Consider the following 18682-nt stretch of genomic DNA (forward strand, 5'->3'; position numbering starts at 1 on the left):
AAACGTGCCTGTGATATTTAATCTGCCTTTACCACTTGTTCCTTTAATAAATCTTAATCGACAGTCCTCAGGTGTTTCTACTTTTTATCTACATTACTCTTTATATAATTGGCATAGTATGTTTCTATGTTAACATGAGACTTTAAAGAGAAATTTAAAAGCAAATAATTTAATAAAATTTTAATTAAATTAAAGTATGTTGCATTTCCCGGCAGCTATAAAACCTGTGAGGAACCAATGTTCGGTGGAGCCAGTGTTCACCGGAGTCATTTCACAGACGGACACTAACACGGAATTAGCAGCCAGCAGCCACTAACAGCGGCTTCTCTAATCCCTTCAGAGCCGGGTCGTCGTTCAGTAGCATGCAAAATATGTTAACCATTATCTCTAACGCACTTTGTAGGATCACTGGCAGGAATGTGGTGAGTTTTCTGCGGGTTAACTGACCGTCGAGCTGCGGGATCTCTTGTTTCTGGGCTGATGCTAACGGTTAGCTAGCCTGGGTTTGTTTGGCATGGGGCTGACCTTGTGAGTGGGTAACATGTTAGCAACATTGGCTAGCCCGAATCTTGCTTTGTAAATTGCATGTTGGGGTTAGAGAAGGTCGTGTGTGCTTGCATATCGATCGACTAAATGTTAATTTAAACAAGGACGCAGATAAACGCGGTGAAATCTCAGGAGCTGAAGACGCTCGGTGTCGTCGCGGTCATTTTTCTTTACACTGATTCTCTTCAGTTAATCTTTACCTTGTCCTGTCTGTGTCTGTGTCTGTGACTGTGGTGGTTTGCCTTCCTCAAGCAGCTTTTACTGACTGAGATGCACTGATGTGATCAATACTGACCAATATCCGGTCCAAAATCCAACCCGAGACTAAACTTGGCTTCCATTTGTTAAGTTATAACACTAAAAATGTCCCATCAGATGAAAGAAAAGGTGTGAATCTCTGTTTCACACTTCAGACCTATTTGCTTTGTATGAGAAACCCAAAAGTCTGATTTTAAAACGGCTACTTAGCCTCGTGAAATCTGGATTAGATTGACACTGAGCGCACAGAGTAATTTAAACCCTAATTTCAAATGTAGATGTTATCTGCTGCTTATTTAATCAATTAATTGGTGGCGAAAGGGGAAAAATGTGATAAATGCTCATCACAACTTCCCAGAATCCTTAACTGCTTGTTTTGTCCAACCAACAGTCCAAACCAAAAGATTCTCCATTCACTGTCATAAATGACAAAGAAAAGCAGGAAAGACTTTAAGAAGCTGGAACCAGCAGATGTTTGTATCATTTTCACACGGAAAAATGACTGAAATGATCAATTGATTATCAATATAGTTGGTGATTTTCTTTTCCTCAACTGTTCAGTAAGTTAACTAGGCTTTGTTGTTGCAGCTCCAGCCAAAATTTGGGGAGTAAATGTTTGAGGACTTTGAGGAAGTAATGATGCAGTATTAAATGGTATGCTGAGTACTGCAGTAGTTATTAGTTATTAGTCTAGTACCAAAACGTTAAATTACCTTTGCAATATTAATCATTTATTTATTGATTGATGATTGGCATCTGTGTATCAGTACAACATCACCACCCTTCTATCTTTGAGATTCATAAAATCTTTAGTGTACCTGTGATAACACTCAACAGCCAACTTTTGCTTTTTTCTCCACATAGCACTTCACACATTTTTCTAATTTGTCCATTTGTTTTTAAATGTGATATTGAAAAAGACTCAAAGTAGCAATACTGACAAATTTCATTCACAATGTTTAACTCTTTATATGTGCAAAATAATCAATACTGATTTTGCTAGTTTTTCTAAACACAGCTTTCTCCAGATCTTAATTTTGTACAACAGAAATCTGACAAAGACGACGTGATGACAAAAAGATGATGTGAATGTTGACAGACAGAAGATATTGGTCTCAGTTAAAACACATCAGTGGATCTGTATTCACTTCGCCTGTTGAGTAGAAGAAGCCGTAGCACCGACAGCAGCATGTTGCGTCTTTGTTGTCGTGTTTCAGTGGCAGCAGGGGTCCTACAGTCCTGGGAATTAATTTGGCGTACATCAGATATTTTTGTGTTGTAGAATTCCAGATCTGTGCAGATATTTATAAAAAAAAAAAGATGATTCCTGTGTTAATTAAAGGAAACTGTCTGATCCTAAAAACGAAACACTGTGTGACTGTAGGAACCCTGTTCTTCTACAGCTTTCGTTCTCTCCCTCTGGCTTCCATTCCCTCTTCATTCACTCTTTCTCACACACACACTGACACACACAACAATCCCGATTTATTTCTTGCTTTTCTCCCTCCTCTCCTCCTCCTCCTCCTCGCCTGAACCCTAGGGAGCCCAAACAGTGTCGGAGGTAAGCAGCTTGTTGCTCTGCTGATGTCTGTGTGTAGGCTGGTCCCTCTGCAGTCATGTTTCCCCGAGGCGCTCCTCTAAAGTGCTTCTAAATTAGGAGGCCTAGGTTCTCGTAAACTAAATCACAATAGATTTCACCTTATTGGTCCTCTTACCTAGAATGAAACCAATCAAAACTGTTTACTGTGTTTGATTGAATTGTCCTTTTTAATTCTTTGGATTTCATTGAAAATGTCCAAACATCTGGTTTTTTTTTAATTTCTTCACTCATTTATTAATAATATAATAACTCTGTGGTAACACAGTCAAATGTCACCATTTAGGTGAAAGTCTGTCCCTGTGATATTTCACATTGGCACAACATTTATTTGCAGTTTCAGCTCCTCAGCAGCAGCAGCAGTCATTTAAAAAGAAGTCGCTGTCACCGTGTTACCAGTTCATGAGAATAATTTAGTAACATCTGCAAACGAAAATAACATTAACCAATGTTTTAAGATGCATTAAATAAACACTGGTGGGCTGATGAAAACAGTTTTGATGATTTGATGCATTTTAGTTTTACTTTTTCTGTAATATATCGGACTGCAGCTCGAGTTTAATCCAGTATAAAATATTATTTTCAGTTCTACTTGTACTATAATATTATCTATTTCTATATCTTCTCTGTGAACTATTTTCAGATATAATAACCAACAAATGGCCTTAATTAAATTCCCAAGAAGTGGATGCACTTTATTTATCTGAAAATATACATTAAAGCAGTTTTGCTTATTGATTTGCAACATTTCTACAACAGTGTTGTACAACCAGAAGTAAATATAATGATAAAATCTGTGTTGGTTGATAAAGTTAAATATTTTTCAGTATATTTGATGACCACATTGTATTTAAAATGTTGTGCCAGTTTTAAAATGTCATGTGACATGTAGACACTGTTGGGCTGGTGATCAGTCTCTGTTCCCTCAGTGTTTTTCTCCTTATTTTAGCTTCTAGAAGCTAGAAGTCATCGTGTGTGTGTCCATTCTCCATTTAGCTGCTGCTTCTGCTGTTTCTCACCTGTAGACGTCTCATCATCACCGTAGACTCTGTAGAGCTCCTCTGGCTGTGCTCTGCTGTGCTCTGCTCTGGTCTGACTGGTTGGCTCCTGTGTTCCCCAGTTGCTGATTGACCTGTCAGAGTACGTCAATATAACCTCACCGGCGGCGCCTGCCTTGGCACAGACTGAGCGGCAACCACCTAAACCACCTCCAGTCAGTACTAGAGCATCTGCTGCTGAGTTAGTTAGCGCCCAGACTGACCAGCTAGACAGACCAGTAAGAACATGTGTAGCATCCTCCATGTCTGCCTGATCACTAACACGGGTGGGAAACTTTACTTTTGTGTCTGCAAGCCACCGTGGCTCCTAACTGTTCAGAATTAAAGGAAATAATCTCTTTTAAGGTAGTCAAAAACACCTGTTAGCAATGCATTTCTTGGTACTGGGTTGTTCTTATCGTCTGTCCTTTCCTGGGAAATGTTTGAGACTAACTTAAGATGTAAAATAATAGGTTTGGAGTAAAAAACTCTCTCTTCAAAGATGCATGTCTTTTAAGCACTACTATTTATCATTTCATGGATTTACTGTAAAACAATTTATTTCATGATCTGTCATGAAAGTTAATTCTTTTTTTGATTAACCATTTTTTGTCTTTTATAATTCAGAAAATGGTGAAACAAATGTCCACCTGCATATGAAGGGAGCATCTGGTTGCAAAGGATAAAATTTGGTATTGAAAGTGTTCTGGTTTCTGTTTGTAGTCAGAAAAGAACTGACCAATCACATGTGAGCAGACTTAAGTTGCATGCAGGTAAACGGTCTATGTGGAGAGCAAGAGGGATGCATTGGCTAAGATGTAACCTCTGTACCCACTGGCTTTTTTAAAGCTTTTTTTTTCACTTATCTGTATTTAGATGCAGATATTCGTTTATGGACATGAGCTAAAATGTTGGCTGGACGTCTCAAGTTTCTAATTAGTCTTGAAGTCTTGACCCAGATATAATTTGTTATTCATCTAGCTGCTGGTGTAGAAGCTCTGAAGTATAGGCAGTTTCCAAAATTGTTGTTAGACACCAAACATTTTAAAATTGTTGTTTTGAAATGAATTTTTATGCCTAAAACATAAATTACTTCTGTTAGCTTAACTGAAGTTTGCTTGGTCATCAAGTTGGACTGCAAAATTGCATAAGAGGACACACTGAGTTTTCTTTCTTGTATCACTGACTTGCAAATGTTTCCTCAGATAACCAAATTTTTATTTTAATAACTTTTCATGCAGCGATGACAAAACCTGCAGGTGTCAACTTCTGATAAAGTGAGGACTTAGACAGCCAGTTATTGGTGTTCCTCTCCCACCCTGTTACTGACCTCCTCACATCACAGACAGCTGTGTCAGCCGTTAATCACCTGATCCCCTTCACCTGTAGCCCCGCCTACCCTCCACCTGCTGTGAAGAGGAGGGCAGCCCTCACGCTGTCTGTGTGGAAGACTCGTGTGCTTTCTTTATCGTGTATTATTACTCAGTGGCTGTCAGCTGTTTGTTTGTACGTGTGTGTTTTTGAAGACCAATGTTTGATTTGTGTTTTTGGTCACCAGGGTGCCAGAGTCGTGGTTTCCCGCTCCTTCGCCGACTTCACTCCTCAGGCGACCTTTGACATCAAGGTGGGTCAAAACAGAATTCAAAAAAATTATTCTGACTGCACAGAATATTATTGTTTACATATTTAGAATTTGTGCAAAAAAAAAAAATCGACAGAAAGTGCACAGATTCAGATTCTTAAATAATGTTTTCTTTTTACCGTCCTGGCCAGTAGAAATGCGACGTGCACCGTCTGGAGGAGGGTCCTCCGGTGAAGGCGGAGCTGACTCGGGACCAGGGCCTGCAGTATTACCGCATCATGCAGACCGTGAGGCGCATGGAGCTCAAAGCTGATCAGCTCTACAAACAGAAGATCATCAGAGGCTTCTGTCACCTGTACGATGGACAGGTGAGGACACACACATCCAGAAGGGATTTAGATCCAGTCAAGACAGATTGTTTTGATTTCTGCTTCCCTGTTTGATCGCTCACATTTAATTTGTCCTTAAAGAAGATGAGACCACTGCTGAAAATGCACTGATGCACCAGAGGAGCTCTTTATCAAGATAATTTTATTTTGATGTTGTATTTTGGTGGAAACTCTTTGTCCACATTGGGCCTCCAAAATCAACAAATATGAAAGTTCGTTGCAGACACTTTTTAAATTAAATTATTATAAAATGCTCCCCTACCTGCCCGTTCTAAGGTTTGTCTTCTCTTACAGGAAGCATGTGCAGCCGGCATCGAGGCCGCCATCAACCCCTCCGATCACCTGATCACCGCCTACCGTGCACACGGATACACGTACACGCGTGGCGTATCCGTCAAAGAGATCCTGGCTGAGCTCACAGGTGAGAGAGGTTTCAAAATCAAAACCTGTGTGAATGAGACGTATTTTTTTACACGCCTGCAGCGCCGTCACTCCTCATCTTCATTCGTCCTCAGGTCGTAAAGGAGGTGTGGCCAAAGGCAAAGGGGGTTCAATGCACATGTACGCTCCACATTTCTATGGAGGTAACGGCATCGTGGGAGCGCAGGTAAACACAGCAGGAAGCACAAGAAACTGAAATAAATAAATCCAGTTTTTAAGATGCCATTATAAGTCACAATCACACATGTTGGTTTATAACCTGGCTGTGAATTGTTCAGGTTCCTCTGGGAGCTGGAATCGCTCTGGCCTGCCAGTACCAGGGCAACAACCAGGTGTGTGTCACACTCTACGGAGACGGAGCAGCCAATCAGGTAAACATCCTGCCAAGTTCTCAGAAAATCCCACCTTTTATAGTGACGTGAAGTCATTTGGTCAATCCTACCCACTCCCGTTCTCTCTGATCCAATCAGGGCCAGCTGTTCGAGTCGTTCAACATGGCCGCCCTGTGGAAGCTGCCGTGCATCTTCATCTGCGAGAACAACAAGTACGGTATGGGGACGTCTGTGGAGAGGGCTTCAGCCAGCACCGACTACTACAAGAGAGGAGACTTCATACCAGGAATCAGAGTGAGACTCAGACTTTAATCTGCTGTTGTGATGTCGTGGTGAACCGTTGGGGTCTTGGGCTCTAGCTGCAGAGTGTCTGTTGGCCGTACACTGCAGCTGGCCTGTATGGACCGAGACTATAACAGGAGGAGGCTGACAGTCCGTCCTGGCAGTTGCAGGTGTGAGCATCCATACAGCTGTTTGATGCTCATGTATGATACTGCACACAAAAAACAGAAAAGGCTGCACAGATGATTGTTTTACTGCTTACTGGAAGAGAAATGTTTGTCAAACTGATCTGTGTGTGCTCAATGAAAATATAGACTGTGCAGCCCCAGCAGCTGGTCCTGAACTGAAAGGCTGCTCATATGTTTTGTCTAACAGTGTTCGTGTTGCTGCTTGTTTGTCTTGTCTTGTGCAGGTGGATGGGATGGACGTCCTGTGTGTCAGAGAGGCCGCAAAGTTTGCTGCAGACCACTGCAGATCTGGAAAGGTGAGCCGCTGAGCTGCTCTTTGTTTGGAGAAACAACTTCAAAGTTATTGTTGTTGTTTTTTATTTGAATCTAAAACATCCTGAGCCTTTGTCCAGCATTTCTTTTCCGTATATTTTCCATAAGCTTTAAATCTTTAAAAGTTGGCAATCTGAGTCCATAAATCTTGAATTATAGCTCCAGTTCAGAGAGATTAATCAGGTTTTTTGGGGTCTACAGCAGTGAACTCTTGAGAAATGACCTCTTGTGTGTTTCAGGGTCCCATTGTAATGGAGCTGCAGACCTACCGTTACCATGGACACAGCATGAGTGACCCAGGCGTCAGGTGAGGAACCTGTTATGATTTGTCTGTTTTTATCTGCATCCGTTTCCATTTTTAGTCTCTGGTCCACCTTCAAGTGTAGAGATGAGAAAATGATTTCCCTCCTTTTTATAAAGTCTTAGAAGTTCAGTTAAGTATGAAAACGGTTCTAGCAAATTCTACCAATTTTACCAAATCTGGCAACCATTCAATGACCACTTCAGTAACAGTGCATTAACCCTTTTCACAAACTATCCCAGTTTAAACATCAGATACAGAAGTACAATCGAACTGTTCAACATCCATTTAAACTTTTCTTCACCCCATATTTAATTCTGATTTTCCTTTTCCCCTCCTGCTTTCATTATTTTATTTTTCCTGATAAAATGAAAACAAAGATTAAATTTATCTATATTTAAACTTTGCAATAAGTTCAAGTACAGCAAAGCTCAGTTGTGTGTTAACTCACCTGTAAGTTTTCATTTTTATCATTTTCAAATGCTTTATCTGCACTAGAAATGTTTTCCATTTTCAACTGTACGTTTAACTCTGAAAACCCCAATAAAAAGTAAAAAAAACAAACAATAAAAACAATATGAAGGGAAAAAAAACTGTCCAAACATCTGTAACATCAATTTTATTTTATTTTTTGAGTCACTTTGCTGTCAGGTCATGATGGCTCAGATTAGTCATCCGTCAAATATTAAAAACTCCTGACTGTGATGTAACTTCCTGTAGCTACCGCACTCGAGAGGAGATCCAGGAAGTTCGCAGTAAGAGTGATCCCATCTCCCTGCTGAAAGAGCGCATGCTCAGCAACAACATGGCGTCTGTGGAGGAGTTCAAGGTGAGTTCACACACACACACACACACACACACACACACACACACACACACACACACACACACACACACACACACACCCTGCAGTGACACACCGTTCAGCATCAGTCACAAGAACTGAATCATCATCGTGAGCACAGCTGCTCTGTTCACTGACCTGCTGAGTCTTCATTATCCACCATGTGACTGTCAGACAGAAGTGGAACATTTCTAGAACTCAATGGAAAAAGTGACAAACTGAAATCTGACAGGAAGAAGCTGCAGGTTAAGTTTTTTCCAGGTCACCATTAAAACTCCCTAAACTCGTTACCATAGAACTGTGTTGAGTTTTTGCTCACACTTGTGCAATCTGTCTGGTTTGTCATTTCTGGTCTTGACGCCCCGTCAAAATTTCTCAAGAAAATCTGAGTGGAGGTTGGTGGGAAATGTTCGTGTTCTTCAGTAAAGTTGGAGGAGATCACTTGAGAAGAAAGTTGAAAAATTTAATCGACAAAGTCAGGATTATTATAATGTCTGCCTGATGTTAACCTGGAGAGGATTGTGACAAACAGACCTGCAGTTTGTCTGCTGGTAATCTTTCTCACTACTGGACCATCAGTCTAATATTGTGTATACGTTCATGACTGTTTGCTGAAGGACCTCAGTGTTTCACAGTTTTTGAATAACAGTGAAAAACCTTTTTTTATGCCTCCACACCAGGGATGTGCCGTATCATATCTTATAATTTTTGTTCATGAGGTGAAAAAAGTTAATATCATAATAATGGCAGTATTATGGTGGAGGAGTTGGTTCCAAAAAGGGAAATGACTGCAGTCATGTGGAAGTGGTTTTATTACAAAAGACCTGACATTAAACCACAGTAACATGTAAGACTGTAACAACAAAAGGAGCAGTACAACAAATTTATCACCAACTCGAGCAGGAGAGAGCTCAGCAGATACTGTGAGCTTAAAACCAAAAATATTTTTAAATATTTTGTCATATTGTCAAGAATATTATTATTGCAGAAAGACCCTGAAATATTGTGATATAATTTTAGGGCCGTATTGCCCACCTCTACTCCACGACCAGAGGCATCATGGTTTCAGGTCATCCCGTCCCTGTGAACATCCTGACAACATCATGTTTCTGGCCATAACTGAAGAATTTATATGCTAATTGTGACAATATTTAATAGGATACCTAATTTTGTACCCTACAGATCATTTCAACCAAAAATAGATTGTTCTGAACCCAAAAAAAAGATAATTTGGTGGAAAAGGGATATAAGAGGGTTTTACAACAACTACAACACCCTCTATTCAGGGTTCTTAAATGTCCTGGAAATCCTTTCAAGGTTTGAAAAGGTGTTTGGATTTTGGGTGAAGTATTTCCTACTTTTATAATCGATTGCTACCTGACTGAATACTTTGCTTTTTGGATAAAGAAATAAAATAAGTCAAAGAATTGCTTTTGCTTTTTGCACAAAATGAAGATGACTCCGCTCGACTCTTGTTTTTCCACTTTGTGCGTTTGTCTACGTTTGGTGTGATCTGTTAGGTCTTTTTTTTGTTAGGTCGCTGTTTCAATGAGCGTTGGCTTGAAAAGAAAAATGGCGAGGGGAAAAAGATCTTAATTAAATGAATAGTTTTATATTGGCTCTGCCTGGTAATACGTGATACCAAGTGTATTCAGACTGGTGACACGTTTTGAAAAATGAAACTTTAGTTAATCACCCTTCTGTAAAAGTCTGTCACAAAACATCATTTTTATTGCTTGTGGAACAATAACATCTGATTTAATGTGATAAAGTGAAATGGGGCGTATTAATGTTTCATCTTCAGCTGTCAGATGCTGGAAAAGTTCTTGAATTTGACATCAGAAAAGTTCTAGAAACTCTGTCGATCATTACAGCCTTCATTTGAGAAAAGGAGAGACTTCAGTTTACTTGATGAGGTTTTAAGGGGAAAAACAAACCCCCACCACGTTGAGGAGCTGTTGATTAACGAGTCTTTTCCATCCTGTCAGGAAATCGATGTCGCGATCCGTAAGGAGGTGGAGGAGGCGGCTCAGTTTGCCACGTCAGACCCAGAGCCGCCGCTGGAGGAGCTCTGCAACCACATCTTCCACAACGACGCCCCGCTGGAGGTCCGCGGGACGCACCCCTGGGCTGCGCTGAAGTCCGTCAGCTAGACTCGCAAACACTCCAAATATACGTACACGCACACCAACCTTCTAACCGGCATCAAAAGTAGAGTCCTTCATCTGCACCTGCACCCTGACTTTGACAAGAAACGACCCGAAAAAGTTTCAGCGGCTCCTCCTTCGTCATTCCGCACCTTAACGGGACTCTGCTTCCACCTGAAACCTGTCAGTGTTATTTATTTATAGTTTTATATAGAAATATTTAAGATTTCTTCTTTCTTTTGTGTGTTTGTTCTGCTGCACATCTGACCAGCCTGTTGTTGTTCTGTCATCGAGCCTCTGTGTGCTGCTGCTGCCAGAGACGTCTGAGAATCAGTGATCTGTGGTGAATGAGGAGAACCAACCTGTGTGTATTTGACAGGTTTTAAAACATTGCAGGGATGCACGATATACGCACAAAACTTAAACATCCCGTTTCCCCTTTTCCCCACCGAGTGTGGTAAATCTGTTAGAAATTCCTTTCCTCGTTCTTTTTTTTAGTTTTTTTCCAGCTTTTAAATTCTCAGATAAATAATGGTTTTGCTTTAAGAAACTGTCTGAAACACATTTTCCTCCCAGTGGCAACTTTGACAAAAACAATCATGAATATTGTGAAGTCGGTCTTTCTGAAAGCAATCAGTCACTTGTTTATTCTTTTAATCTTTCAGACCTCTTTTTTTAAGTTTCAGTTGCTTTTAATGGACAGAAGGAAGGGATGTTTTCAGTTTGGTTTGTGTCGGCAAGCTGGAGAGGCACTGCAGGAAGAGACGAGCAACGTTTAAAGCAGTGGTGGAAAGTAAAAGTACTCAAGTTAAGTACAATCTGAAGTACTTGAGTAATTCTATTTTATACTACTTTATACTTCACCACATTTCAGAGGGAACTAATGTACTTTTTACTCCACTACATTTATTTTTGATGAATTTACGTCTGTTACTTTATTTATTGAGATTATCACAAAATATTAGTATAATTCTAAATTAAGCGGCCCAGCAGAGTGTGAACAAATAATCAGAATTAACTAAACCTTTATCTGCAGCAACATTAAAGTGATGGACACATTAATCTATCAATGATTAATAAAGTTCAAACAATACTGGATTTTATTTGTGCAGATACTGATATTAGGGAGTTAAAAAAAAAGTTACTAAATATTTTAACAGTGAATTAAATTAAATATTTAATGTTCAGTTAAAGTTTTATCCAGAGTGATTTATGGGAAAGTTGTGAGACATCCCAACATTGACCAGCTGCTTCATCGTTCATCCAGCTTCACTGCAGCAGTAAAACTTTCCAAATAATCTCTACGTACCCGACTTTACACAGAGACAGAAAATAAACAAATGTGATGATTCTAAAAAACTGAGAGGGAAAAAAAAAAAAGTGAACTCTTCTCCTCTGCTGGTAGATGGATGCACTGCAATATATTCTATTATTTTGGACACTTTTTGGTTTGTTGTTTGGAGAATTATGTGATTGTGACATATAAAGATGCACTTAAAATGTGGACCTGTATCTGTGCTGTCAAAAACGGCAACAGCAGCACTGACTTTCTGTTTCGCGTTCCTCTCTGTTCTCTACACGAACATTTACCGTTACTGAACCTGAACCTGTACAGATATGAAGCTTTACTTGATTATTACGTGTATGTTGAGCTGAAAGACTGTTAAGACTGTTTGGCTGTAAAATAAATGCATTAAGAGAGCAGGAAAATAAGTACTGTCTTTGTTTCTAATGTCTGTAAAACGCGTTTGCCATGTTTTTTGTGGAAGTATAAAGAAGTAAGTGTGGATTTTATTGAACCAGAAAAGAGAAATCAGCTTTTTCCTGACTGGACATGCACATAAAACATGGTGAAATTTACCTTTAAAGATCAAATCAGCAGCTCACATAAACACCAGCACCTGTAAATAATAACGTAAAAGTCTGGATACAACAATATTATCATTATAATATCATTAAATATTTAACATAAAAGCCAAATTCATGGTCAAGGTGACCTTTACAAACTTCAACCACAATCAGTGCAGAAATGTAAGTTTGTGTATTTACTTCTTTCTTTTTAGCAACTTTTTGTGTCACCACATTTGTACCTTGTACAAATCTGTTTTGATAATGGATTAATCATACATACTTGACATACTTTTACTTCAGTAACATTTCAATGCAGGACTTTCACTGTTACTTCAGTAAATGAGCTGAATATTTCCTCCACCGTTGACCACCAGATGTCACTATCAGGCTGTACAATTAGCTTATTTATTGATGTCATGGCAACTAAACATTACAGTGTGTTAATCACATGGAAGTGTTTGACTGTAATAATTTATAGACAGTTAATTAATGAAAATCCTCCCATACAGAGCTGTGCACAAACAACAGTAAGAGAACAATAACCTGATGTACAGATATGAACTATTGTTGATCATAAGTTCATACTGTGATCAAGAGTCACTGAGAGAAAAATCTACCTGCATGATGCACATTTTGATTATAAATGAACCGACTGCTCGTTCTGAAAAGATGCTGGGATTATCTCTCACACAGTTTATGATGGTTGTAAAAAAAAAATTATGTTTATGGCACTGAAAACAAAGTGCCTCACATGGGAAAAAAGACAAAACTGCATTCCAGAGCAATAAAACAAAGATGACTTGTGCAGTACGAACAAAAGAGGTTTGATCAGTGGTGGAAAAAGTACTGAGATGTTTTACTTAAAGGGACAGTTCACCCACAAGTCAAACATACTTATTTTTTATTCTTACCTGTAGTGGCTAGAAAACAGTATAAAGTATTTTTCCCCTCTAAGCTAGCTAGCAAATATAACATTTCTTTTGTTTTTGTTTTTAGCAAGGCAGTAAACAACTTTTTTTTTTTTTTTTTTTAACCTAACTAGCAAACAGCATAATGTTTTCCCCTTTTTTAAGCTAGCTAGCAAACAGTATGAAGTTTTTCTGTTTGTTTTTAGCCAGCTACCAAACGATAACTTATTTTGGCCTTTTTAGATAGATAGCACACAGTATAACATTGCGTTAACTTTTCAACTAGATAGCAAACAACTTTTTCCCCCCTTTTAAAGCTAGCTAGAAAACAATGTGACACTTTTTAGTTTGTTTTTAGTAAGGTAGCATACTATAACTTTTTTTGCTCTTTAGCTAGCAAGCTTTTTAACTAACAAACAAACAATAACATTTTTTTCTTTGTTTAGCTAACTGCCAAATAACATGACTGTTTGTTTTTAACTAGTTAGCAAACAATGTAATGTATTGTTAAAGAATACATGCTGCACGTAGCCCCAGGCTAAGGAAACTTTCACACTGGTACAATCCTGGAACATTCCAAAGTGGGCTAACCCTGATTTTAGCCTAGGGTTTGCTGGACCCGCTCCAGACCGGGATTAGCCCTGAGTTTGTGGGGTTATTCCCTGAAAATCGACTAAACCCAGGGCTAAAATGTGCCAGTGTGAAATGGGGCTAAAAGTGCGGATTATACTAAAATATTCACATCAGTTGGTGTATTAACACACATGTAACCCAGGGCTAAGAATACACAGTGTGAAAAGGCCTTCAGATTAAATTTATCTCTGATGGTTCAGCCCAGTGAAAGAGTTTGAAATTAATTAAATATATTCCTTTTTCATATTTTTGGTAACAACCATGAGTTGGTCACACTCCCATGGTATTTAACCATTACTCATTCACAATAACGACACTGTTTCGCTGGAGTCAACTTCACTTGTCTCGTTATCTCAGGATGCCGCCTCCTGACGTGACGCGGCAGTGACGCCGCAGTCTGACGGACAGGTAAACCGACACCGGCCGCCATATTGGGAAACAACGGAAGTGAGAGAGAGAGAGAGAGATGGAGCGGTAGAGCGAGAAAGAGAAACAGATTGAGAGATAAGTGTGAGAGAGTGTGTGTATGTGTGTGTGTTGAGTCAATCAGTTTCCGAAAAAGGGCGTCCTCCTCCTCCTTCTCCTCCTCCTGCTCTCTCTCATGTTTGTCTCTCCGGGGGAAGGGGCGGTCTCAGCGCCACAGCAGATCCGGAATTAGAAGGTGTTCGCTCGGCTCTGCTCGGCTCGGTCGGTCGGTCGGTGGTGAACCCCGCGGCGGTTCGGTTCTAACCGAGGAAGAGGAACTGACAGACAACTGAAAACACTTCAGAGAAAGAAAAGAAAGAAAGAGGAAGAAAGAGAAAAGGGAGAAGCCGGGTGGACTGAAAGTGTCGACCGAGGGAGGGAGGGACGACAACCCGGAGCAGAAAAGAGGAATAACAAAAGAAAAGTAAGAGGCAGAAGAAGGACGAGATGCCTCTGGCTCAGCTGGCTGATCCCTGGCAGAAGATGCCGCTGGGGGGGACAACAGGAGAGGTGAGACACCCTGAGACACTTTGTCTGTCCTCTGTCACACTGACTGACACTTGACTGAGTTTCAGTTGGGCTGCAGTAACATGGTGCCAGCATGAGGACAGGTAGTACAGACACACACACACACACACACAGGATGTTATGTGGAGCTGGGAAGACACCTGAAAGTCACCACGAGACAATTACTGACAGCTACAGACCCTCTTAAAACTCACACAGGGATGACAAATTAGATTAAAATGCACCTTAAAGTATCATTAGATCACCTTGAGCACACCAACATGCTGTAATACTCTATGTAGAAGTTTTCATCTGGGCTGCACCAATAAAGATTAATTTAATCTAAGATAAATTCTAATGAGAGTTCAGCTAAACCACGTTTAAATGATTAAATCCAGATTTAAATTTAAGCACAGCTCTCTTGATAAATAAAAAAAAAAATCTTATCTCAGTTTAGTAAATCCAAGTTTATTCATGTAACCAAAATTAAACAGTTTAAGCATATATAGATCCTTGTTTACCTGCATAAATAAATCATCTTGAGGAGCTGTAATAAGAGAAAAGGGCTGCTCTGTATTTCTTAACAAATTTAATTGTTTGCTAGCTAGCTATAAAGTAAACAAGAGTTTGCTAGCTTACTAAAAAGTAAAACAACATTATACTGTTTTGCTAGATAGCAAAAAAGTTCACATTAATATATATATTTTTTAAAGTTAAAATTTTGCATTGTGTGCTAGTTAGCTAAGAAGTAACCCCAAAACTCAACAATCTTATTTTGTTTGCTAGCTTGCTAAAAAGTAAAAGGGAAAAAAAAGTTTGCTAGCAAGTTAAAAAGTTAACAATATCTTTCATTGTGTGCTAGCTAGGTAAAAAACAAACACTTTAAATGTTAATTTGTTTGCTAGCTAGCTTAAAAAAGTTAAAGTGTAGCATTATTGGCTAGCTAGCTACAAAGTTACAAAATGTAGTACTATTGCTAGCTAGCTTTAAAGTCAGAAAAGTTTTACTATTGCTAGCTTAAGAGTTATTAAGTGTCACATTGTTTGCTAGTTAGCTAAAAAGTAAAAAAAAAAGTTTTATTGTTTGCTAGCTGGATAAAAACTTAACAAAACCTGATATTGTTTGCTAGCTACCTAACAAGTCAGTTAGCCTAGTTAGCATAGTATTGAGTGCTCAAAAGAGATTTCCTAATTTCTCCTTTAAGCAAAAGTTGTTGGTGAAAATATCAACAGAAGCGATACAAAGAAGAGACACATCATAAACTCATTTGAGTTGGGTCTGTCTCCTAAATTTGTTTGAGGAGCTTTATTTTTTTCTTTCTTCAATCCATCTCAAAAAGGCAGCTATTTTAAAAGGTTGAGACTTTATTATCTTCAAATCTAAAAATTACACAGACGGGATTGGAAATCTCTGGTGAGAGACCTTAACATGAAAGTTTGGGATTAACTGCCATAAATAACCATAATGTCACTATAAACTACTAAATATGAGCCAAAATCTCTGTAGTAATGTTATAGACGTGTTACAGAGCTAGATTTTTTGTTCTGAAAATAGGGATGCATGATACATCCTACATACATCTGAGCCTTCTTACCCTCATTAACTAGAGTTTATATGAACGTCTGTTTTAAAAAACAAAAATGTGAAGAAAGTTCTATCATCAGCAGAATTTACTCCAAGTATCAAAAGCAGAAGCAGTCATTCTGGAGTAAAATGGTTCCTGTCAGTGTTTTACTTTCGTATCTGTTGTTTTTGGATGAAACTGCTGCTGCATTAATGTGCATGTTACTGTAGATGTTTAAGGTTGGGTATATGCAAAATAAAAAGTCTCAAGTCCAGAGGGGAAGCAAATGGTAATCAATCAACTGATTTCTTGACTCAGCTCACTATTGAGTGTTAGAGACACACTAAAACACCACAATACCCTTAATTATATCCTTTAAATACTAAAGTACTGTTGCAGGACACAGAAATATAAAATTAAAGTATAAGTTCACTATAAACACTGGTGAATTTGCTTAATCTCTCCAAATGTAGAGGCTGAAAATGCCATGAAGCGCATTAATATGGAAATAGGGTCATTAAAGGGCACAACAAATGCTCTGCAAAAGCATAAAGGGGCATGAAATGATGCAGTATGTGATTAGAAACTGACATTCAGCTCACTACTGAGCAGCAGCAGCTCCCCTTTAAGCTGCTGCAGGGACATTAGAGTGACACAAAATGAGATTAAAAACAGCATAAACAAAAGCACAGCACACTATCATACTATAATACTGTGTACAAGTCGTGCTCGAGAGAAACAATTACCATTAGCCTAAGTAACATAAAGTCACTTAATTTCTACCAAGTGTATGCTACAGATCTATGGGGATATTATAGCTATATTACAGTGCTAAACTGTCATAATAATGTAGTGCAACTAACTCTGTTTTCAACATATATTACTCTGCAGGTTGTTTTTCTTAATGAGTTATTCGTGAAGTCTCTAAAATGTCAGAAAATGCAATGCAGTTGCAATTTATTTTATGTAGATTGACTTACTGTTTTAGCACTAAAATGATGTGATATTAAGATCATTATTGAGTAACACAAAGACTTTCTCAGAACACAAAATGATGCCATGTGTGAACAGAAGCATCTTAAAGGGCAACTTTTTAGCCTGAAGCCTATTTTCCCTTGTTTTTGTGTCAAAATGACTAATGGGGACAACAGTTTTATAAATACTGGTCCAGTAATGAGGGAGAGAGCTGCAGCCGACAGAAGCAAAACTAAAATACAACTTCCAGGTAACTGTGAACCGTCAAAGAACCTCCACTAAAAGTGCCTGCTTTTCCACCGACAGGCTCAGATTGTTATTCTAAGTGTCTGACAACAGGATGGAAAGGATCCCTACAGAGAGAGAGAGAGATGCTTTTTGTTCAACCACAAAGAGCCGATTTATTGCCAGAGCCACCAGACTCCATTTACAGAAACAGCCATTTTATCATTGTAAAACAAACTTCATTCAAGCTTGACAGATACAAAATAAAACACACTAAAAAGCAACTTGGTTTGTGTTTCCACTGTTCCAACAATCGCCAACTCTGGCTTGGTCGAAATAAATCCTTAATTAATCACTTCAGATGAGAAAATATTTGGAGGGGAGCGAGAGGAAGGACGACCGTCAAAGGCAGCGGGTATGCACAGCCAGAATATTTTCACATCCAACTCTGCGAGTTAAGGGTTTATTTTGAACTAACTAACAGAGTTGGTGAATGTCGGAACAGTGGTTTTATTTCTGTTGAGTTTGAATGAAAATCGGAAGGGTGATGTTAAAATAACACTTTTGCAAATGGAGTCTGGTTTGTTTGGCGAGAGGGGTGAATTGTATGTTTATCATTGAGAAAAAACATATATATACTCTTTTAAAAAAGATCTCTCTCTGCAGGGATCATTACCATAATGCTATCAGATACGTAGAATAACAATCCGAGCCTGTCAGTTGCAAAAACACTTTTGTGGATGTAATTTTAACATGTTGTAGTTTAATTTTGCTTCTGACAGCAGCAGCACTCTAACTTAGACACAAGAACATGAGAAAATAGGTTGAAAAATACCAAAATTACCCTTTAAAGTAACAGCCGCTGAGTTACTGCTAAGTGTCACAAAGTAGACGGTGCAGAATAAAGAGTATGAAAGCCTTTGCAATAGATTTGACTTGATGTTTGTGAGGATTTATATTTTGGTGTAAAACAGAAAGCAACGATGATGATGCAGACAGGCAGAGCCAAAGTGTGGGATTGTTCTAAGAAGGGCCTTGTCTTCAAAACTGAGATACAAGATTGAAACAAGAACAGCTCCTGTGTGTGTTTTTTTTTTTCCAGTTCTTCCTTCCTACAAATTTTTGAATCTTGATAAAGAGCAGGAGGCGGTGCCACTGCGACCGCATGATTCAGGAAGAGCTTACGTCTGTGTGTGTGTGTGTGTGTGTGTCCACTTCCTGCATGAGGTGTCACAAGGGCTGCATGGAGGAATGGTTGTGTGTGTGTGTGTGTCACTCTGTAGGCAGATCGTGAACAA

The 18682-nt window shown here is 39.0% G+C and overlaps 1 protein-coding gene across 1 annotated transcript; it reads left to right on the forward strand.

Annotated features, from left to right (window-relative positions):
• Positions 1-269: 269 nt before the first annotated feature.
• pdha1b (pyruvate dehydrogenase E1 subunit alpha 1b) lies at positions 270-11969 on the forward strand. The gene is made up of 13 exons (XM_084746910.1): positions 270-422; positions 2345-2365; positions 3522-3677; positions 4997-5062; positions 5215-5388; positions 5704-5830; positions 5925-6016; positions 6129-6221; positions 6321-6476; positions 6877-6948; positions 7204-7271; positions 7986-8094; positions 10098-11969. Exons 1-13 carry the CDS (start codon positions 363-365, stop codon positions 10260-10262), a joined length of 1359 nt encoding a protein of 452 aa, XP_084603036.1. The 5' UTR covers positions 270-362; the 3' UTR covers positions 10263-11969.
• The last annotated feature ends 6713 nt before the right edge of the window (positions 11970-18682 follow it).

The sequence above is a fragment of the Lutjanus erythropterus genome, chromosome 21 (genome assembly GCF_056507025.1).
Source record: "Lutjanus erythropterus isolate fLutEry1 chromosome 21, fLutEry1.hap2, whole genome shotgun sequence".
Lineage (NCBI taxonomy): Eukaryota > Metazoa > Chordata > Actinopteri > Lutjaniformes > Lutjanidae > Lutjanus > Lutjanus erythropterus.